Source organism: Trematomus bernacchii, unplaced genomic scaffold, assembly GCF_902827165.1.
Source record: "Trematomus bernacchii unplaced genomic scaffold, fTreBer1.1, whole genome shotgun sequence".
Lineage (NCBI taxonomy): Eukaryota > Metazoa > Chordata > Actinopteri > Perciformes > Nototheniidae > Trematomus > Trematomus bernacchii.
Window position 1 is genome coordinate 4,399,935 of NW_022987705.1, and position 23,911 is coordinate 4,423,845.

At 41.1% G+C, this 23,911-nt stretch overlaps 2 protein-coding genes across 2 annotated transcripts in view; one reads left to right on the plus strand and one right to left on the minus strand.

Annotated features, from left to right (window-relative positions):
• rabgef1 (RAB guanine nucleotide exchange factor (GEF) 1) overlaps positions 1 to 11,260 on the minus strand; it is a 13,461-nt gene extending 2,201 nt beyond the window's left edge. Inside the window, 8 exon segments of the mRNA XM_034140444.1 lie at positions 1,040 to 1,131; positions 3,951 to 4,083; positions 6,788 to 6,892; positions 7,488 to 7,655; positions 8,317 to 8,437; positions 8,439 to 8,523; positions 9,670 to 9,864; positions 10,993 to 11,260. Of these exon segments, the coding sequence (XP_033996335.1) occupies positions 1,040 to 1,131; positions 3,951 to 4,083; positions 6,788 to 6,892; positions 7,488 to 7,655; positions 8,317 to 8,437; positions 8,439 to 8,523; positions 9,670 to 9,851 (886 nt within the window). The 5' untranslated portion in view covers positions 9,852 to 9,864; positions 10,993 to 11,260.
• On the plus strand, positions 9,853 to 23,318 carry LOC117490569. The gene is made up of 5 exons (XM_034140333.1): positions 9,853 to 9,904; positions 10,892 to 10,909; positions 13,439 to 13,710; positions 16,085 to 16,387; positions 22,098 to 23,318. The coding sequence occupies exons 1-5, from the start codon at positions 9,853 to 9,855 to the stop codon at positions 22,686 to 22,688; spliced, it is 1,236 nt and encodes a 411-aa protein (XP_033996224.1). The 3' UTR covers positions 22,689 to 23,318.
• The last annotated feature ends 593 nt before the right edge of the window (positions 23,319 to 23,911 follow it).

Sequence of the window (23,911 nt, forward strand, 5' to 3'; positions counted from 1 at the left end):
GGACTGAGAGACAGACATATTATCGGCGACCAGAGATGGCAAAAGTACACACATCCTTTACTCAAGGAGAAGTACAGATACTCGTGTTTAAAAACACTCTGGTAAAAGTAGAAGTACTGACTAAACTTCTTTACTCAAGTAAAAGTAAAAAATATGGGCTTTGAAATGTACTTAAGTAAAAAGTACCCATAACTAGCAGCTGTTTTAAAGAGTACCTGAGTCCCTTTATATTAATAGAACAATAATGTCATTGTTAGCTAATGAATGTTTCCATGCTGAACAACGGCAACATGACAACGTTTTCTACAGCTACACAAGATTAACTGTTTTTATTATTGTGTAGTCATCTTTAAGCAACACTTCACTGGTTCCAGCTGCTCTTATGTCAATGTTTACTGGTCTGTTTCAGTATCTATGGTAGTAAACCCAATATGTATGTATTTTATATGTGTTTTGGTTTAAAAGTCGTATTTGAAGTCGACTTTGGGCTTATGGTTTCTCTAACTTTATGATTCGAGAAAATAAGTAAGAGCCTTAAACCCTGTTTGTACTTGCGCTAGACTGGATGTATGAAAAATATCCTTTCACTCACAAAAGAAAATACATTTTGAACAGAACAATGTAATAAAGTCAGAGGAGGCCATCTTGCCTTGACTTCCAGACCGTTAAATAATATTTAAATAAACTTTAGATAATTAAAATCATCAGACTGCTTTATTTACCTGCGGGAGAAATGAGGTTTTCTTCAAAGTTGCTCAGTTTTAGAATAAAATCAAAGTAAAACATGTAAAATGAGAAAAATAAAGATACATATATACAATAAATATGTTAAATGTGTATGTCACAATATGTACAGTGGTGTATAAGTAATAATAAGATATTGATGATGAAAACCAGATTAGTACTCGAAAAACCACCATCATAAAACGACACGTATTGAAAAAAAACCTTCCTGTTTCTGATGATTAAAAAAGTAGATATGAATTCTGCAGCATAAAACACACATGCAATGAGTGACTGAGTGCAGTCACACTCTGACCTGTGATTGCTTTGACCACGTTCTCAGACACTTCAGGGATTTCTTCATCGAAGGACAAGCACAGCATCTCGATGGTGACCCAGTGTAACGCCCCTGAAACACACAGAATTAAAACAGTAAGTATTCAGGGTTATTTTTATGCACATGATATACATTTTCCCAGGCCTTCTACTTCCCCTTTGGATGACTGAGACATGCAGTCAGCAGCTTCCACTGTGACTGTAAAGTGTAACAAACATGAGAAGGCTGCTAAAAATGGCTGATGAGCATTGTGTCTTTCCTCTTCACTGACCCTTTGCCTCCTCTTCCCTCCCTGTTGGATATTTACAACCCCCGCTGCCTCAGTAAAAACACAAACATTGTAAAAGTACATTTCACACTCTGGTTTTCACCTGTTTGACCTGCTGACCTTTGGGAGGCGCTACTGGTGTAAAAAAAGCCAAACAGACTCAAAGACGGTTCTTCCCCTGGCACTGAACTCTTAAGATAGGTAAGATGTACTTTATTAATCCAAATTTGGGAACTTTTTTGCATTGCACATAATAACACATTAAAAGAGCAGAAATAAACAATTCTAAAATAGAAACATCTCAAAATAGAAATAGAAATAAACCAGAATAAGAGAGTAAGACAAATATACATATGACCAGGAATACAAAATCTATAAAATGAAGCTCAGCGTAAATTCAACCAGGAAGACTGTCTATTCCCATGTAACTACTCTCTCTCCTCTCAATAAGTGATCGGGGGCGTCACTCCCCAGCTTAACCAATCACTTCGCTCTATTCCCAAAAGCCTATCATAGCGCTCTGCCAAACCTTTAAGTCTGCTCTCCCCCCTCTGACAGCTGTCATTTCAGGTGACTCTACGCAACCCTCCTCCACCCCCTTTTCACCTCCGTCCCTCTGAATTCAGGGTCAAGCTAAACCCCTCCTCTTCAGACCGAACCCAACCATCCACTCACCACCACCAGTGTCTAGACCCCGGGGGGGTTTCATCGGATCGGTTCTACCCTCCCGAATGATACTTCCTGCACAACGGGGCCTAATCGCCAAAATCACCATTACATTCATTTGTGTATCTCTGCAATAAATATGTATTCTTACATCAAAACCGTCTCTCCTGATTGAACTGTTTTAAATACACTAATACCGCTTAGTCTTCCTCCCCTGTGCAATAACCCATACATGTGCAATATATAATGTATCATACACACATACATACTTACTCTAATTAATTAATTCCTGTGCTTTATTCGTTACTCTTTTATGTATGTATGAATGCTTTGTTGTTCGATGTTGTCTATTCTGAATGTTTTGATGGCACCTTAAAAAGGAGTAGCTTTTCTCCAATTCATTGTACACCCCCTCTCGCCAGCTGCGGTCCTCCGACAACGGGCTGCTCTCCATCCAGCGCTCCAAGCTGAAAACCTTTGGCAACAGAGCCTTCAGTGTCGCAGCCCCCACCCGCTGGAATTCTCTCCCCTCTGCTATCAGGAATGCCCACTTTCAAAAAACAACTCAAACACCATCTGTTCACTCAGGCCTTTGGCCTCAGCTAAAATGCAGTACCCAGCAACCTGTTCTTTTTCAAACCTGTGTATCTGTGTGACTATTATTATTTTTGTTGTTTTGTTTCCCATTGTAAGCGTCCTTGGGGCTCTTGAAAGGCGCTATAAAAATTGAAATTATTATTATTATTATGTGTAATGACAAGGAGTCGGCTGTTTTACAAATGTTTGGTAACACTTTATATTAAGGTACAGATATTCACCATCAACTAGTTGTTAATTAACATGCATATTAGCAGTATATTGGCTCTTTATTAGTCATTATAAAACACTTATTGATGCCTTATTCTATATGACCATATTCTACAAGTACTAGGTCATTAGTTAAGAGTTTTTCCTCAATAAGTGCTTGTTTATTGTAAGTAAGGACGTTGTTGTACATGAGTTTGGGTCTTAATATGCTCAATATGGGCCTAATAAGGCAGCAGTACCACAAGAATAGTAATTCTCTCATAATAACACCTCACAATTATGATCCATTCTTATGTAACAAGACATGAAACTAAAAGTGTTCATTTTGTCAAAATAACTCAAAATGTGGTATTTCTAACTTAGAACATGTTCCCTATTTTAAAGTGAAGTCTTGTTCATAACAAATAAGCTAGTAGTTTGACTCTAATATGTTAATGAACAACTAGTTGATGGTGAATAAGTGTACCTTAAAGGTGGGGGTAGGTAAGTTTGAGAAACCGGCTCGAGATACACTTTTTGTTATATTCCATGGAATGCTCTTAACATCCCGATAGCAATGAATATCTGAAGTGCTTTGACAAAAAATCCATAAAAAAATATCATCTGTGGAAGCCGTAGTACTGTAAAAAGCACGACCAATCATTTTAGCCGGCCCGGCTAAAATAACTGGATGGCCTACCTGCCTGTCAGCCTTCCATCTGTGCACAAACTTATCTCGTGCCCTCATTGGTCATGTGCGCGTTCGCGTGTGTTGGAGGAGGGGCTCTGTAAGGAAGTAGCAGATTTCTTCCGGCTGTGTATTTTCAAAATCTAGCGCACTCGAGCTAGTTTCTCCAAAATTACCTACCCCACCTTTAAAATAAAGTGTTACCAAATGTTTCTTTATGTATATTGTTATCAATTTCAATTGGGGTTTTCTATTTTCTTGTGTGTTTTATATTGTTTTTACATCGTGTATGAGAGTTTTTCAGTCGGTGGCTATAAGTATGATTTTATTGTCTCGTGTTTTTACATTTTTTCGGTTTTGTCTAGACGTATTTATGCTGCTTTTTATATATTTATTGATGTATAGCACTTTGGTCAAATCTGTTGTTTTTAAATGTGCTATATAAATTGGATTGGATTGTATCATGAAAACATGACTCCCACCTGATCCTGTTCTGTGTGGCCAGGTCCTTCTTCTCGTCATCACTGGTTTCTGGACAGAACACGCTCTTATACAGACGAGTCATTATGTATTTCTCCACCTGATCCATCACCTGCTCCACAGACTCTGAGGATCCTGGTGGACAAAAGAATCATCAGACGACATTAGTGAGAGCTGCATCGATAAAGAGGGGAACATTTACAAGAGTCATGATTATTATAAAGCCAATCTGTTAATACTCTTCATACCGCCTGCCTTGCAATGCATCTTGGCCACTTAACAGATAATCTCACTTCCATTGAAAACCTTTAAAGGTCCCCTATCATACTGTTTTTCATCAATATGTTATAGGTCTCAAATATATATATAAAACATGCTCTTGAAGTGATGTGGCTCCAAACACCAAACAGATCATTGCAGCATCCCATAATCCCCCTCTGTTTCAGCCCTGTTTCAAAAGTGCTGATTCTCTGTCTGTTACTTTAGGCCTCCTTCACACGGGAACGTTTGCGTTTATGCACAGTATGCGTATTCAAAAAGTCTTCCGTTCACATGCATTCGTTTCATTTAACGTGTCTGTTCAAACGAGGCCGCTGGAAACGCTGTAGTACATATGCCGGGACTGTAAGTGGCGCTGTAACTTCCGCCAAAATACACCAAAGCAGCGAAGAAGAGCAGCCCGAGCAGCCCCGCAGCAATGTTGCCATGGCTACCCTTCTGTTTAAGCCCCGCGGTGTATTTAGCAACATGTAGTTCATGTAATTCTCCATGTCCACTTGTTGCTGATGGTTGTGGTAGAGGAGCTGTAGATTTTGCACTAATATCTGTAGCATGGTCAGTAGCAGTAGCACTAGCAGTAGCTACTGACAGGAGGAAGTGTGTGTGGCGATTGCTGGTATTCAGCGGGATATAGTAATTTCCTCAGCATATGGATAAATGCAACGGGGAAGTTAACTGAAGAAACCGAATCTGTGGATATTGCATCGACCGACCAAAGAAGCACGTCTCTGTGGAGAGGACGCGCTCAGAAAGAGAGATATTCTCTACAAACAACGGGTGAGATCGCTCCTTTGTCAATATAATGGATCAATGCATGAAATCTGACTCTGTTTATTTTGTTTAAGGAGTATATTGGGCGTTAACAATTCTGGTTTGCCTTTTATAATATTATTTCATTCAAGAACCCCTTGTGCGTTTAATTAACACAGCTATTTTTGATAGTTGCTACAGCAGTGAGCAGGAGAGGTGGGGAGAGGTGTGGCTATCGCTATTTTTTCAGGAAATATTCGTATCGAGGTGATTACACGGACTCGGTTGACCCCCCAGAGCGTTACGTTTGCAAATCTATCCACCTTGGGAACCGTTATCGTTTGTGGGGTCAGTTTCTATCGGCCTCGTGTAAATAATAGGGCTATACGCACGCGAAACTATGCAGATACAAGCAGTTTTCTCCTCGTGTAAACGGCGCCTTAGATGAAAATAAGGAGCCACTCCCCACGCCCCTCTGAGAGATATTTGGTTAAAAAGAACACAATAGCCGCATTCACACCAAGTACTTTGCAGTACTTAGTTCCCAGCACTTAGTTCCCAGCACTTAGTACCCCCATGGAACTAAGTACAGATCGCGTTCACACCGGAATAAGTTCCTTGAGGGAGGATTACGCAAATTAAGCCGCTGACGTCACTTCTTCTTCTGCTTTGGGTTTACTGGCAGGCCGCAAACAACTTCACGGCGTATACTGCCACCCGAAGTCCCCGGCCGGAAGTCCCCGGAGTTGGGGACAGCCTTCCAAGTAAATCGCCAGAACGCCGACACCTCCTCATCACTCCACCGCTCCAATGATTCTTTTTGTGTTGCCATAAATTATTCTCTCTGGTTGCGCGGGGCTAATGCTAATGCTAATAATGCTAATGCCATCAAATACAATGGCGGCGAGTTTTACGGGGCGTGGTTTGCAATTCGCCCAGCCAATCAGAAATTGGTACTTTTTTCTCCCCAGGATAGTCCCACCTCTCTAGCAGGCACTAACAATGGGGGTAAAAGGGTCTCTGAACTAAGTTCTCTTTTTGGTGTGAACGCAAAATTCCAGGCACTAACGGAACTAAACAGGAAAAGTACTCTGGTGTGAAAGCGCCTAATGGTGCTCTAGGAGGAGATTCAGGTGATAAGGTGGGGGGGGGGTTACCTTGGTTGCTGATTGGCTAATGGTTACACAAGCCAAAAAATCGTTATGACATCATAAAGTGGCCAAAATCTGATCAGCTCATTTTCAGACAGGTTTTTATATAAATGGATCAGGACAAAAAGAGAGAGAATCTTTTTTCCTGAAACTTTCAGAGTCTCTTTACACAAAGGGGACACATGTTGATGTAGAAGAGACATGAACAAGTGGATTTTGCATAATAGGTGACCTTTAAGACCCTTCATACATGTTCCAAATAAGCTTATTATACCACAACACTAGTGACAATCATCACAAGTAAGCATTCCATAACAAAGTGACCTAAACTACAGGGAGCTTTGCAAAATAATACACTTTTGTATTTAACCTAAACAAGTCTTTGATTATATAATATCACATTTTAAACGTATTGACAGACTGCTTTATTTTTTTATCTTCATGTAATAATTTACTTGTGAAATCAAGTTAGAAACAAAACAATCCTGAAATTCCGTGACTACAATATAGTCTGTTTTTACCAATGGACGTTATCAATTAACATGAATAAAAATGTTACTGGAAAATCTTTCTGGTGTTGCCATTTAGTGATTGCTACATACTCTGATTTATAAAAAAAAAAGTATTGATGGAAACAATACTGAAATCTCTGAACAAACCTTTAAAGTGACCCAACAAACGGTCGGATAAGTTCTGGTAGAAGTCCTGAACGCACTCCGACAGCTCGTCAGCGCCCAGGTCCTGAGAGGAGAGGAGGTTAGGAGCTCATGGGAACACTTAACAATAATATTATAAATATTAAAGGTCCCCTATCATACTGTTTTTCATCAATATATTATAGGTCTCAGATATATACAAAACATGTCTCTGAAGTGTTTGGCTCCAAACACCAAACAGATCATTGTAGCATCCCATAATCCCCTCTGTTTCAGCCCTGTTTCCAAAGTGCTGATTCTCTGTCTGTTACTTTAGATGAAAATAAGGAGCCCCTCCCCACGCCCCTCTGAGAGAGATTTGGTTAAAAAGAACACAATGGTGCTCTAGGAGGAGATTCAGGTGATAAGGTGGTGGGGGGGGGGGGGGGGGGGGGGGGGGTTACCTTGGTTGGTGATTGGCTAATGGTTACACAAGCCAAAAAATCGTTATGACATCATAAAGTGGCCAAAATCTGATCAGCTCATTTTCAGACAGGTTTTATATAAATGGATCAGGACAAAAAGAGAGAGAATCTTTGTTCCTGAAACTTTCAGAATCTCTTTACACAGAGGGGACACATGTTGATGTAGAAGAGACATGAAAAAGTGGAATTTGCATAACAGGTCCCCTTTAAGAGTATTATTCTCAAAGTCAAACCTGGACCTTCTTGCTGGGACATGGTGACGATGAAGGCTCGGCACTGTTTGTGGATTTCTCTGCCGGGTTTGTGGAGGTTCTTCAAGAAGTCCATAAAGTCTTTGGACACCTGGTCGGTATCAAAGCTCGCTCGGCGGCTCAGAGACGGACTGGGAGTCTTTCCCTCTTGGGTTTCTGGTGAGGAAGAAACGCTTTTAGAGAAAGTGCTGCTGATGTTGTTTTCCAGGAAAGACACTGCACCCAAACCATCTTTTTGTGACTTTTTTTTTGCTTGTATTGAGATTAAATATAATATGGAGTTGCTCTAGAACAGGGGTGTCCAAACTACGGCCCTGGGGCCAAATGCGGCCCGCGGACCATTTTGAATCGGCCGTCAGCAAATTCAAAAATTATAATTGAACATGGCCCACAAATGAAACTTGTGCTTGTCTTATATTGTACTTCTTAAATATAAATGTAAAAACATATTACACAGTAGTATTCATGTGTTAATAAGACCCGCTTTTCAAATAAATTCAGTCAATTAAAGTTGGAAACATTTTCTAACATATCTTAGTTGATAAGAAAAAAGCCCAATGACTTATTTACGTAACAAGCTTGAAATAAACCCTTCCTATTTCTCCTTATTATAATCAATCTGAGGCTTTTGTTTTAAGGGATGAGCTGCCAACACTTCATTTACTTCATTTACCTACATTTGATTGATTTTGCCGACTTATAACTGAACTTATGAGGCAATAAACCTCTAGTGAGCGGCCCAGCCCTTTGTATATTTGTCTATATGTGGCCCTCGGTGAAAAACGTTTGGACACCCCTGCTCTAAATGGTTACATACCTTTCTTGGGAGCAGAGCGAGACGAAGGGCTGAAGAACTTCTTAACGGTGGTCACTTTTCGTGTTTTCTCGTTGGTCTTCTTCTCCTCAAACTTGGAGAAGGGTCCCAGAGAGGCGTGTCCCGGCTGGGGGTTTGTGGACTGGGGGGGGGGGCTGGGCCTGAGATCCATGGCTGCTGGCGTACGCTGCCTCCTCCTCACGCTGCAACCTGTGGCAGAAGACGTTTTAATAGAGCAAACGCCAGAGATAAAGAGGGGATAATCAAATGCATGCTAAAGGGTCTTTGAGCATGTTTTCTCTCAGTGATTGTGCCGTTATGTTAAATGTCTGTTGCTTGTTTTCATGTATTGTGTCTTGATATTTGTCCTTGTTGATGTTACACATGGAGCTGCTGTGGTGCCAAGTCAAATTTCAGTCTTGATTCTGACCGTTTAAGTATTATTGTATCGTATCGTATAATGGCGGGAAACTTTGGAGGAAAGCATTACAAGACTTAGGGAAGTAAAGGTGTTGTTTTCAGTAAGGATGGTGGAAGAATTATTCAATCCTTTACCAAGAATCTGCACATATGTAAAAATATGAACCAGCAAAATTAACCTTAAGCATGAAAAATAAAAGTAGTCATTATGCAGAACATTTTCTATAAGATCATCATAGTGATAACGCATATCTCTAAACATTTTTATGACCTAACCTTTCATGAGTTTTTCAGAAACCAACAGCTTTGTGACTTCCTGCTGATCCAAGAGGCTTTTTTTTATTATTATATTCAATCCTTTACCAAGAAGCTGCACATGTGTAAAAATATATACCAGCAAAATTGACTTAGGGAGTAGGGAACATTTCATCCTTTATTACCAACATTTAAAATCAACACATCTGGAGATTTATGGATTTCACAGGAAAAGGAAAGTGGATAAAAAACAGTAATCTGAGAAATAAATAAAGCTGTCAGTTGAATAAAATAGAAATACTTAAGAGATGTGTTCTTAGTGAAGTACTTTAGTAAATGTACTGTTCACTACTGGTAAAAAAAAATAAGTAATAATAAGGGATTTAAAAACGGGGGTTGAAATGAATAAGTTGGTGTTTATATGTTATATATTTTTCTGAATTATACATGTTTGTTATTTTACTATTCTTATCTATAAATATTGCAAAATGTGAATAAGATTCTATTTCTAATGTATATTTCTGTATTAGTTAGTGTAAGTGATGCCCAGTTGCTGATCGCTGTGCTAAAGCTAATGCTAATCCAGAACCTGAGAAATAACTTAAAGTTGACGAACTGCAGTTTTTGTGTATCTACGCCTTGAATTCATAGTGTTTCTAATTCTAACTACTCCTCTCTTACTTCGCTGCCAGTGCCCAGTCGTCCTGGATCTGTTTATGGCGGACCTTCTGATATTCCTCTCTCCAGCACTTGGAGCACAGAGCCTGCCACGCCGCGTTGCCGTAGAAACCGCATCCATTTTTGCACAGCAGGTCCGATTGGTCGACGTGAATCCCGCCCCTACGCTCCGTCCGCTGACTCATGATGCCGGGAGACCTGCGATGGAAAAATCCTCATCTGATTTATCTGTGTACTTGTATGTGCTGCAGTATTCAACATACTGCATTTAATACATATATTATTAATAAATATATTATGGACAGTCTTGCACTAATGTACATTCTCAAAGATATTGAAGTGACTGTTATTTTTGTATATATTGATTGTTGTGCTTTTATTTAGGTCTTAATGTGTGCATATGTATAAATGTGTCTTTGATTGTGTATATATAGGATATACATATTTTATACATATTTTTATATACATTTGTTTTTTGTATTCGGGATTGTGGGAAATGGTATTTCGATCTCTCACTCTGTCTGTACACACAAGCTGAAAGATTGACAATAAAGTTGACTTTGATTATTACACTTTGTGTGTTCAATGCACTTATCTCACACGTTTGAAAACTAAAACACACAACTCCAAGTGAATATGTGTGCTAGGAAACAATGTGGTTAGTCATAGCAACTTTTTTGAAGATATTTAAAGGGGCACTCCTCAAATGCATGATGTTTTAAGAAAGTATGTCAGCTATAGACTGCCTCTTGGGCTGTTACTATTATACACTATTCGATTGTTATTACTCATGCATTAATGAAAAAGTAGGATTTTACTTTGCTGATGTGAAGCTCATTTTCAACATATCTAATGATTATTTTTATACTGAATTCATCTGCCGATTGTCTTAATTTGTTTCAGCTGTAACGTTGCTGTTATATGTTGCTGTGTAGTTAATTGTGTTAGCTTTTAATATGTTTTTAAAGCTACCAAAGCTGTTAAATAGGAGGTAAAGTAAAGTAGTGTAAAATGGAAATATTCAAACACAAGTAGCTTGAGAACTTGAGTAAATACACGTAAGAGTCATCAAATGCAAATGACGAAATTACCACATATTCATTGCTTAGTTGTTACAACAGTAATGCTACACAAGGCTTTGTTCTAGCTTTATTTGTGTTTTTCCTTCCATTTTTCGCCAGTCTGCAGGTCAGTTAGCTAACAAATGCTGCAGGATTTACCGTAGCTAATGACGTGGAGAGACGTAAGTTAAGAGACATATTTCGTTTCACTAATGACTAATGTTTTATTGATCATTTCATGCACATATATCGCTGTTTAACTTACCTGTTATTATGTTTGCATCGATCCGGAGCACGAGCAGATCCTCCTTTCTGTTTTGAGAGCTGACGAAACCTACAGGGTGCGGACAATGACGTTATCTCAACCCTGGCTTTTACAGATTTACACTGAATCTAGGAACATTAATTGAATGTAAGATAATAAAACAGCAGCAGAATTTGTGCTTCAACAAACTGTTTCAAAACGTATTGCGTATTGCTTTTGTTTTGTTTAATGTGTGGTTGATGTCACAGGTCTATTTACTTCCGCATTGTGGGACTAGTTTTCAAGGATTGGACAAGTGGCTTCACGCATGCGCAGAGTGCATCATCATTCATCACGATGATTTAGTTAAATCGTGATCGATCATCTTCAGAGGTGGAAGAAGAAGTACTCAGATCTTGTACTTCAGTCAAAGTAGAAGTACCAGATTGTAGGAATACTCTGTTACAAGTCAAAGTCCTGCATTCAACATTTTACTCAACCAGAAGTACAAAATGGTGGCATTAAAATATACGTAAAGTACAAACAGTAAAAGTAGTCATTGTGCAGATTGGTCCATTTCAGAATAATATGATATGTTTGATAATGATTGATCATTAAAGTGTTATCAAAGCTGGTAAAGGTGCAGCTAGTTTTAATGACTTTGTATACTGCAGGGTAGCTTGTGAATTTACTCCAGGTGGAACTAAAGTCTGATTTAACACTTGATTATATTTCACATCATTCATCCACATCTGTAAAGTAACTAAAGGTATTAAATAAATGTAGTGGAGTAAAAGTAGACGATTTAGCTCTGATTTAGTTGTATTGGTAGTGTAGTGGAGTAGAAGAAGCAAGTAGCATAACATGGAAATACTCAAGTAAAGTTCAAGTATCTCAAAAATAAACTTAAGTTCAGTTTTTGATTAAATCTACTTTTTTTTAACACATTTTATTTACTTTGTTCATTTATATAAGAACTGAAGTGTAAAAACAGAGAGTTGAGTCTCTGCACATTTACACATTCTCACACCAGATACAGTCAGTTTATGGACATTCAGAGGAACACATTTCTGGGTCTCAGTGAACAAACTCAATAGTCTGCTGACTGTGCTTATTGACATTTGGGTTAATGTTCAATGCTCCTAGTCTGATAACAAAAAGTGCAGTGCAATCACTTGTATGTACCAGTAACACAACTGAAACATTTGGTCATGATAAAAGCTTGTTGTGGCAGAGATATTTTATTCTAACAGTTTTTCTTTACTCTGTCACTTCTGACATTCTTCACATTCTCTATGCATATTGATTCTTCATGGGACAGACTGTGTTTAATGCTGCTTAACCACGCTTTAAACTCCTGCTCTTTCGACCTTTAGCAGGAGAGATGGAACATATATCAAAGTGTGTTAATGCTTAATTCAAGGTAATTGTACTTAAACCTTTCTATTGTATGCAACTTTATACTTACACTATACATCAGAGGGAAATCAATTACTTTTGTATTGTTATTTTAAGTTGATTAAAGCTGTCTGTCTGTATAAACCATTTAAATAGACGTCTCATTTGCGAGAGATTTCATGCTGATAACGCCTTTTCTGACTGGGGAGAATAAACACACAAAGGCAAGGCAAGTTTATTTATATAGCACCTTTCAACACAAGGCAATTCAAAGTGCTTTACAAAAATGAAAGACATTAATAAAATGGCATTTAAAAACAGTCATTAAAAGTAAAGATAATAAAATAAACATTAAAATAAAAAAATACATGAATAAAAGTTACAGTGCAGTTTAAGATGTGAATAGTTCAATTAAAAGCAGCGACAAAAAGAAAAGTCTTCAGCCTGGATTTAAAAGTAGTCAGAGTTGCAGCGGACCGTCAGATTTCTGGGAGTTTGTTCCAGATATTTGGAGCATAATAACTGAACGCTGAACTGAACAAAGGGTCAGAAACACAGATAACACGCAGACACACACACACACACACACACACACACACACACACACACACACACACACACACACACACACACACACACACACACACACACACACACACACACACACACACACTCACACGCACACGCACACGCACACACAAAGGGTCGGAAACACAGATAACAAGCAGACACTGGTCTTTCACACACACACACACACACACACACACACACACACACACACACACACACACACACACACACACACACACACACACACACACACACACACACACACACACACAGGGTCAGAAACACAGATAGCAAGCAGACACTGGTCTTTCACACACACACACACACACACACACACACACACACACACACACACACACACACACACACACACACACACACACACACACACACACACACACACACACACACACACACACACACACACACACACACACACACACACACATAGATGTAGCCATGATCCTGACTGGTGATTCTTTATGTCTTCCCTCTGCAGCCACCGTCCAGGAGCTGTTCTCCGTGGCTCGGGATGCCAGCATCGTCCCAGACATCTCCTTGGATCCTGTCCTCACCTCCTTCCTGTCTCTGGATTCCTCCGCAGCCCTTCAGCATCAGTACGCCTCCTTACAGCGAGGCTTTAGTGGCGAGCAGCAGGCGGCGTTCGGCCTCCGTCTGACCGGAGAGTTAGGAGGCAGCAGAGTCTCCTATGGGGGGGTCGGGGTCGTTGCCTTGGCTCTGTCCCTGCTTTTTGACCAGGTCGCCCAACAGGTGGGTTTGGTTTATTGTTTGTTAGTGTTGGGGAAATACTGAATGTACTCTTCGAGTGAGTAGCACATGATAACAAAGGCCCAACTGTAGCTGTGTACATGACAGGATGTATGATTACCTAGAAGAGCATCAGGACTGTTTTAGGCATATGATAGCTCTGTGATTAACATGATGATTCAGCCTCGATGGAGATAGACATATGACAAGCATGATCATTTCTGACGTGGAGCTAATCTGAACTAAACATTGAATACTGCTTTATATTCCTCCATCTTGTGACTGTGTAACTCCCTCTAGTCTCTTGTATATCAGCATGTGAAGGACACTGTTCAGGAACTAGTTGATGCTCTGTATGTGATGACTACTTCCATTCTTGAGAGGATCATAAATACATGGATCCTGATATTGAAGCTCAAGCCGGTGACGAGAGATATTTTTCTAACAGTTAGGCATTATTTAATTATGTCCTCTGTAGAGCTCAAAAGGTTCAAAACATCCATGTGGTTAAAATGTTGTTTTTAGTGAAATATCTTCACAGTTTTTGATTTGATTGGCATGAAATTTGACTTGGCTTTTCTGTTCACTGGTTAAATAAAGGAAACACATTTTAAACTAAGGTACACAGACTCAATAGTTCGGCCTCCGTTTGACCGGAGAGTTAGGAAGCAGCAGGGTTTGACCAGGTTGCCCAACAAGTGGGGTTTTTTGGTTTATTGTTTGTTAGGCATTATTTAATAATGTCCTCTGTGTGATGGGAACTTCTGAAGCAATCAAATCAAATCAAATCAAGTTTTATTTATAAAGCACATTTAAAAGTGATTTTTGGTCGAGCCAAAGTGTAATAAAAACACTTTACTACAATCACAATAAAAGACAATAATTTACAACAGAAATATAAAAAACAAAAACACAGGGAATAGTCAGGTGTCATACTCCGCTCTAACTAGAAGGCCAGAGAGAAGAAGTGTGTTTTTAGTGAGGATTTAAAACCCCTAGGGTCTGGGCCGACCTCACATGGAGGGGCAGAGTGTTCCAGAGCCTGGGGCCAGCTGCTGCGAAGGCTCGGTGCCCTCTAGTTTTGAGCCTGGTCTTGGGCACTACCAGCAGCAGCTGGTCAGCAGACCTTAAAGCTCTGGCTGGGGTGTAGCGATGGAGGAGTTCAGCTATATAGGCCGGAGCCAGCCCATTTAGGGCTTTAAAAACAAATAAAAGGATTTTAAAATCAATTCGGTACCGAACTGGAAGCCAGTGCAGTGAGGCCAGAATTGGGGTGATGTGGTCACGCTTTTTGTGGCCAGTCAGAAGACGTGCAGCTGCGTTTTGGACTAGCTGCAGGCGTTTAATTGAGGCCTGGTCCATACCCACATACAGAGCGTTGCAATAGTCCAGTCTTGAGGTAACAAAGGCATTAATAACCCTCTCTAGGTCTATAAAAGATAAAAACGACTTGGTCTTGGCCAATGGAGATGAAACTCAGAGAGACACAGGGAGAGCTGGAACTTTGATGGCAAACACTGATGGTTTATTATAAAGTTACGGCTGGGGAATTCACAAGACATGTGCTGCCGCCACGAGGTGACACAGCGGTTGTCAAACCAATTCTGAAGATCTCTTCTGCAGTTCAGAGTGTACTAATCAACATTCCTCATCAGCGAGACTAAACAAATATGGACCCTGAATCTAACTAGAGCTGTCGTCCATAGAAAAGAATGTGTGCCAGGGAAAAGAAGAGCCTCTAGATGTCCCTGAACATTAAACTATCTCATGGCAGCTTGTGCTCGGTCATAAACTGGCATCAAAAATGATCCCAAGCTGCCCCTCCTTAAGAGAGAGAGCAGCAATACCCAGGGCCTTGGACCGATGGGAAAAGAGACGGTGAAAGGAGAAAAGGATGAACTGTGTCAAAGGTTGAATACCTCAGCAAATTATTCCCCAACACTCTGTAGAGCTAAAAAGGTTCAGAGCATCCTCTAACATGTGGTTAAAATGTTGTTGTTAGTGAAATATCTTCACAGTTATTGGTTTGATTGGCATGAGATTTGACCCATTATATATACAGTCTATGGATTCGACCCATTGCACTCGCTTTTCTGTTCACATACTTATGTATATATAATAACTTGCTTTATATTTTGTTATTGTTATTGTTCATTTGTAAATTCAACATTCAACTTTTTTGTTTATTTCTAGTCTTTTTCATTTGTATTGTACAATGCCATGTCTTTTATGCTGCTGCAACACAAACATTTCCCAAATTGGGATCAATAAAGTACTATCTTATCTTATCTTATCTTATCTTATCTTACTGGTCAAATAAAGGAAAAACCTTTTAAACTGAGGGTACACGGACTCAAATGTTCTTGTTTTCCACCAGGTCAGAGCCCATGGATCAGCAGACGGAGAGGCTTCAGCTCAAAGGTCCCAGGTTAAAAACATTTTAGGCATTAGCAGATCTTCGAGGATTGGCTGGATCATCCACAGCTTCCTGAACCTGGTCCCTGGTGTCACCAACGACCAGGAGAAGATGGCCGAGACGACAGAGCACCACGACAACTGGCTGAAGCTGGAGCTGATCGACCATTACGAGAGGATGACCAAGAAGAAGAGGATGAGTTCAGCGTCGATGCAGCAGTGGCTGGCAGGAGCTGCGGTTCATCTGCACATGAGGATTCACCAGGTCAGGACGGACAAATAAGTCTGGTAAAAGTAGAAGTACTGACTAAACTTCTTTACTCAAGTAAAAGTAAAGAGGGCTTTGAAATGTACTGAAGTAAAAAGTACCCATAACTACCAGCTGTTTTAAAGAGTACCTGACCTCCCTTTATATTAATAGAACAATAATGTAATTGTTAGCTAATGAATGTTTCCATGCTGAACAACGGCAACATGACAACGTTTTCATTGGTCCCTCTTCTTTAGAGAAGACCAGGAAATGATGGATACACGGATCGTGTTCAAATCAATAGGCACGCAATGACTCTAAATAATAATAGATAGATAGATAGATAGATAGATAGATAGATAGATAGATAGATAGTACTTTATTGATCCCAAATTGGGAAATTGTTGTTGTTACAGCAGCATAAAAGGCATTTTTTTTTACAATAAAACAATATATACAAAATATACAAGAATAGAAAGAAAAAGAAAATAAAATAAAATATAAAATATACATTTTGAAATAGAAAATATACATGCAGATATTATATATATATACAAATATATATATATATATATTCAAAATATATGACATTATGGAATATGGAGTATAAATATTGAACAGATTATATGAGTAAAATGTACAACGTGGTTTAATTTCTAGAGACACTATGGAGCAGAGAGTTCTCTTCCAGCCAGAGGTGATTTGTTGTACAGAGTTATTGCAGTGGGCAGGAATGTTTTCCAGTATCTGTCCTTGTGGCAGCAGTCTGTTGGAGAAGGAGCTCCGTTGACTGTCCAGCTGCAGGTGGAGAGGACGGGTGGGGTTATCCATGATGGACAACAGCCTGTTCAGTGTCCTCCTCTCCACCACAGCTTCAAAAGGGTCCAGCTTGATGCCGATGACTGACCCAGCTTTCCTGATCAGTTTATTGATCCTGCTGGTGTCACCGGCTCTGATGCTGCCCCCCCAGCAGACCGCAGCAAAGAAGAGTGCACTAGCCACCACAGACTGATAGAAGATCTCCAGCATCTTGCTGCATACGTTGAAGGATCTCAGCTTCCTCAGAAAATAGAGTCGGCTCATCCCCTTCTTGTACACAGCGTCAGTGTTGATCCTCCAGTTCAGCCCATTGTCTAAGTGCACTCCCAGGTACTTGTAGACCTCCACAACTGCCACATCCTCTCCTAGAATGCACAGGGGCTGGGGAGGAGATGTCCTCTTCCTCCTGAAATCAATGACCATCTCTCTGGTCTTGGCCACATTCAGAAGCAGATGATTTCCACCAGTCCACTCAACAAAATCACCCACCAGCGCTCTGTACTCCTCCTCCCGTCCATCCCTTATACACCCTACCACTACAGAGTCATCCGAAAACTTCTGCAGGTGGCATGACTCTGAAGCCACATTTACACGAGAACGAAACGGCTTGTATCTGCATAGTTTCTCTTACGTATAGCCCTATTATTTACACGAGGCCGTAACAAACAGACCCCACAAACGATAACGGGTCCCAAGGTGGATAGATTTGCAAACGAAACTCTCTGGGGGGTCAAACGAGTCTGTGTAATCGCCTCTATACGAATATTTCCTGAAAAAATAACGATAGCCCCGTCTCTCCCCGCCTCTGCTGCTCACTGCTGTAGCATGGCCAGTAGCTACTGTCAGTAGCTACTGCTAGTGCTACTGCTACTGACCATGCTACAGATGTTAGTACAACATCTACAGCTCGACCATGCTACAGATGTTAGTGCAAAATCTACAGCTCCTCTACCACAACCATCAGCAACAAGTGGACATGGAGAATTACATGAACTACATGTTGCTAAATCCACCGCGGGGCATAAACAGAAGGGTAGCCATGGCAACATTGCTGCGGGGCTGCTCCGGGGTCTTCTTCGCTGCTTTTGGTGTATTTTGTGGCGGAAGTTACAGCGCCACTTACAGTCCCGGCATATGTACTACAGCGTGTCCAGCGCTTTCGAGCGGTCTCGTGTGGAAGTACAGCGCCACTTACAGTCCCGGCATATGTACTACAGCGTGTCCAGCGCTTTCGAGTGGTCTCGTGTGGAAGTAAAGCGCCACTTACAGTCCCGGCATATGTACTACAGCGTTTCCAGCGGTCTCGTTTGAACAGACAGTTAAACAGTTAAATGAAACGAATGCATGTGAACGGAAGACTTTTTTGAAAACGCATACTGTGCATAAACGCAAACGTTCCCGTGTAAAAGCAGCCTGAGTTGTATTGAAAGTCAGAGGTGTATAAGGTGAACAGGAAAGGAGACAGCACAGTCCCCTGTGGGGCTCCAATACTACCAACCACCACATCAGACGGCACACTGCCCAGCCGGACGTAATGTGGTCTGTCCGTGAGGTAGTTGGTAATCCAGGAGATGGTGGACGAGTTTACCCTCATAGCCTGCAGCTTGTCACTCAGTAGCCGAGGCTGGATCGTGTTGAATGCACTGGAGAAATCAAAAAAGGTGATTCTCACAGTGCAACCCGACCCATTCAGGTATGAGTGAGCACGCTGCAGCAGGTAAATAATGGCATCGTCTACCCCCAGGTGAGGCAGGTAGGCAAATTGCAGAGGGTCAAGGAATGATCTCACCTGCGGTCTGAGATGGGCCAAGACCAGTCTCTCAAGCACCTTCATCACATGAGATGTGAGTGCTACAGGGCGATAGTCATTGAGCCCAGAAGGAGTCGTCTTTTTAGGGACCGGAACAACGCAGGACGTCTTCCACAGCACCGGGATGGTCTCCAGGTGCAGGCTCAGGTTGTAGAGATGTTGGAGAACAGGAGACAGCTGGCGGGCACAGGTCCTCAGGACCCTGGGGCTGATACCATCAGGGCCAGCAGCCTTGCCTTGGTGGAGTTTTTCCATCTGTCTCTGGACCTGTCCTGTGCTCACAGTGAAGCGGGGGGGGGGGGGGCTTGATGGCAGGGGGGATAGAGGGGGGGGGGGGGGGGGGGGGTCTGAGGCGTTGTGCACACGGGAACGTTTGCGTTTATGCACAGTATGCGCTTTCAAAAAAGTCTTCCGTTCACATGCATTCGTTTCATTTAACGTGTCTGTTCAAACGAGACCGCTGGAAACGCTGTAGTACATATGCCAGGACTGTAAGTGGCGCTGTAACTTCCGCCAAAATACACCAAAAGCAGCGAAGAAGACCCCGAAGCAGCCCCGCAGCAATGTTGCCATGGCTACCCTTCTGTTTATACCCCGCGGTGGATTTAGCAACATGTAGTAGTTAATGTAATTCTCCATGTCCACTTGTTGCTGATGGTTGTGGTAGAGGAGCTGTAGATTTTGTACTAACATCTGTAGCATGGTCAGTAGCAGTAGCACTAGCAGTAGCTACTGACAGTAGCTACTGGCCATGCTACAGCAGTGAGCAGGAGAGGTGGGGCTATCGTTATTTTGTGTGTGGCGATTGCTGGTATTCAGCGGGATATAGTAATTTCCTCAGCATGTAAATATATGGATAAATGCAACGGGGAAGTTAACTAAAAGAAACCGAATCTGTGGATATTGCATCAACCGACCAAGAAGCACGTCTCCGTGGAGAGGACGCGCTCAGAAAGAGAGATATTCTCTACAAACACCGGGTGAGCAATGAACAATAATGGCCTGGATTAGGCAGTAAAGACAATTTTGGTGTATCGCAGAGCGGACTGTTTAATTTTGTTTGTGTTGTTTGGCTGGAAAATTGTCAATATAATGGATCAATGCATGAAATCTGACTCTGTTTATTTTGTTTAAGGAGTATATTGGGCATTAACAATTCTGGTTTGCCTTTTATAATATTATTTCATTCAAGAACCCCTTGTGCGTTTAATTAACACAGCTATTTTTGATAGTTGATCGTTACAGATGGCTACTGGCCATGCTACAGCAGTGAGCAGCAGAGGTCGGGAGAGGTGGGGCTATCATTATTTTTTCAGGAAATATTCGTATAGAGGCGATTACACGGACTCGTTTGACCCCCCAGAGAGTTTCGTTTGCAAATCTATCCACCTTGGGACCCGTTATCGTTTGTGGGGTCCGTTTCTATCGGCCTCGTGTAAATAATAGGGCTATACGCACGCGAAACTATGCAGATACAAGCCGTTTTGTCCTCGTGTAAACGGCGCCTGAGGCAAGATGAGCAGAGGGGGGGGGGGTCAGCGCCAATGTGAGCAGAGGGGGGGTGCAGAAGCCAGGCTGGGTGGTGGAGGAGAGGTGTGAAGTGGAGGTGGTGAGCAGAGGGGGGATGCTGACGCCAGGCTGAGAGAAGGAGGTGAGGTGAGAAGTGGAGGTGGAGGAGACAGCAGCGGGCGGAGAGCTAAACTGAAGAAGGTGTTCAGCTCATTGGCCCTCTCCAGGGTGCCCACAGTCAGTCTGTCTCTCCCTTTGAAGCCAGTGATAGCCTTCATCCCAGCCCAGACATCCCTGCTATTGTTCTGCTGGAGCAGTCTCCAGCTTCTTCCTGTAGGAATCTCGGCCCCTCCTCAACTTGTCTCTCAGTATTGATCAGGCCACCAAACACAGATTCAAACTAAGGAAAAGAAAGGAACCAGCCTTTTTGGAAAATGTAAGAAGTAGAAAGTACAGGTATTTGTGTTCAAAATGTAAGAAGTCAAAGTAAAAAGTCGTCAGAAAAATTAGTAGTGGAGTAAAGTACGGATAAGTACAGTAACAAAGTATTTGTACTCCACTACTTCCCACCTGCTTAAGAGATATACAATAATATAAAGTACAGAGGCAGAACTTCAACATTATAACTTTGATACATGGACATCAATGCATGGTACAGAAGAAACAAAACAGCAGTTCAATTGTCTTTTAAGCATATTTTGTCGCAGTTTTTTGTCAGATTAGTAAAAGTGAATGCTTTTACTTCTGCCACGGTTAAAATACCCGCTCTCAATTAGAATACATGTCCACTGCAAATGTTGGCAACATGTATGTGATAATCATTGCATTATTGTTCATGAATGATACAGCAGAACAAAAAAGAGAGACATGAATGATAATGTTCCTTTGTAACTTCAGGGTGAGGGAACCTGTTCTAGCCGCTTTAAGGTTTGCATAAGGACAAATATTAATTGCAAGCTTATAACTGGATGAAACTCTTGTATGCTGGGAGTCAGACATGCAAATACACGCCTGACCTCCACACCTTAATTTCCCTCCTCTCCACAGGGACACTCTACACTGCATAGTCAAACACACACACACACACACACACACACACACACACACACACACACACACACACACACCACACACACACACACACACACACACACACACACACACACACACACACACACACACACACACACACACACACACACACACACAGGTCTTTTTGTAGCTTTTGTCCTGTGTGTTTGATGACTTTCCCTTGTTTGAGTGTTTGAATTGAATTGATGTCTTTGCCGTAATTCACTTTGTGTTGTTGTTAAGTCCTTTTAAGTTTAGTTTTGGTTGTTTTTCCCATATTCATAGCTGCAATTGCTGTTGTGATTCTCTGTGTGTCTCTTTGTGGCTGTTTTGCATCCCTTTGTTGTCAATTTATGATTCATTCTGGTTGTTTTGTCCATTTAGAAATTCATTGTGAGTCTTTTTGTTTTCAGTCTCTTCGGGGTCGGTATGTGTCTCTTTTTGACACTGAAGCTGACACTGATCATTTCTGAAGGGATCTGATCTAGAATAACTTCTCTCCTCTTGTTCCAACAGGTCCGTCTTCACTCTGTTCCTTTGGGATCAGCAGAGTCGCTGCGTTTCTCCTATAAGTCGGCGTTGAGTCACCTGGTGCAAGGATACACATCCTATCTGCACAGAAACATCCAGGAGACTCCAGCATCCAGGAAACCCAGAGCAAGGATAGTCAGTCGACCAGAAAATATAAATATCAGCTGCTCAAGTAATCACATTTCTAATAATAGCCTGGTTAACTTTAATGACACTGGCACACCCAATATCACTGCAGGAAACCGCAGACGTTGTAAAGCAAACACACCTAGTGGAGACTTTGGATCTAAGGTGACAAACAGAAGCAAGGTGACTGTTGGAGTGAACAGAGAGACACTCAATGATTCGATTGGATACGAGGACGTTCAGGGTCTGTTAGTTATTGAGCCGTGGAGGAATGTGAGTCACGATGTGCAGCATCACCCCTGTAAGTCTCCGGCCATTCAACAAGCTCTGGTGACGCGTATAATAAACGCTCAGGACCTCGAGAGGAACAGAAACTTCTTCCTGTACCAAGAGAAGGTTCTCCTCAGCTTTCTCAGGCAGAGTGACGACTTCGAGCTGAAGACAAATTAGACAGAATTAGAAAGCAATTAAGCACATTTAGTATATTACAGTACTTAGTGGAGTAGAAGCACAAAGTAGCATAACATGGAAATACTAGTAAAGTACAAGTATCTCAACATTTTGCTTAAGTAGCCTCCAGTACTTACGTAAATGTACTTAGGGTACAACTGGGTTTTGATAATCAAAATGTTGTGTATGGGAAAAGTTTGACATGTTGGGAAATGGACTTATTGAATACATTTCAGACAGTTGGATGTGAAGAATAATTTGGCATCTCTAAAGTTCAATAATGAACACGTTACATGTGGTTTGTTGTATTTGTCTATTTTCCATGTCCAACTGTTTTCTTTCTTCTTCATACGGAAATATAAGGAATACAATAAGTAACATAAAAGAAGAAGAAAAAGAGTAAAACAATGATTTTTAGCAGGAAAAAAAACAAGTATTTAAATCACATTTTTGGAAGCACAATCAAATTTCAATTGAAATATGTTTTTAAGGAATTGTACATACTTTAGTTCTGGTGTCTTTCTGATCTGATTGTCAGTCTTTGTATTGTAGTTTCGTTTCATGCTTAAGTGTTGGTTGCATTTCTGGCTATTTGCATGAATGGAAATAAACAAATTCATGAAAAGGTTACTCCCTTCACTGGCATTTTTTCATTACATTACATGTGACTTGTTAGACGCTTTTATCCAAAGCGACTTACATACTCAATACTGTGGACAATCCCCACAGGAGCAATTTTGGGGTGAAGTGTCTCAGGGACACAACGACATGCTGACTGCAGTGGGGTTTGAACCTGTGACCCACATTAGTGGATATAGGCTGCATTTATTATACTTCAGGCACGGACAGTAGAGTCAAAACTATTACAAAATATCATGGGCGTTGTTAGGAAAGTGGTGGGGACAATTTCTCCAGATTTAACATGGTGTGTGTGTGTGTGTGTGTGTGTGTCCAGCATAGAAGAAGACAAAAGATGTCCCTCAACTGGGTGTTAAACCTTGAGCCACTGTATGAAATACCAATGCATAGACCTGTAGACGACCATTAATCTGTTGTTTAAACAATGAACAGCCAAGTAAAGGTCTTGTTGTGATGTGATTTGGATTTAATGTGTACCTACATTATACACACAACGAGCACACAGATAGGAGGACAGAACATGACAGGAGTAAAACATTTGAATAAATACAGGGAAAAAGAATTACAAGAAAACATTTATAAAT

Bases quoted from the DNA above. Each gene is read 5' to 3' on its own strand.
- LOC117490569 (XM_034140333.1), top strand. From the start codon at position 9,853: ATGCCGGGAGACCTGCGATGGAAAAATCCTCATCTGATTTATCTGTGT. The intron at 13,711-16,084 runs GTGGGTTTGGTT...GTTTTCCACCAG, and splicing joins TTGACCAGGTCGCCCAACAG to GTCAGAGCCCATGGATCAGC. The intron at 16,388-22,097 runs GTCAGGACGGAC...TTGTTCCAACAG, and splicing joins TGCACATGAGGATTCACCAG to GTCCGTCTTCACTCTGTTCC.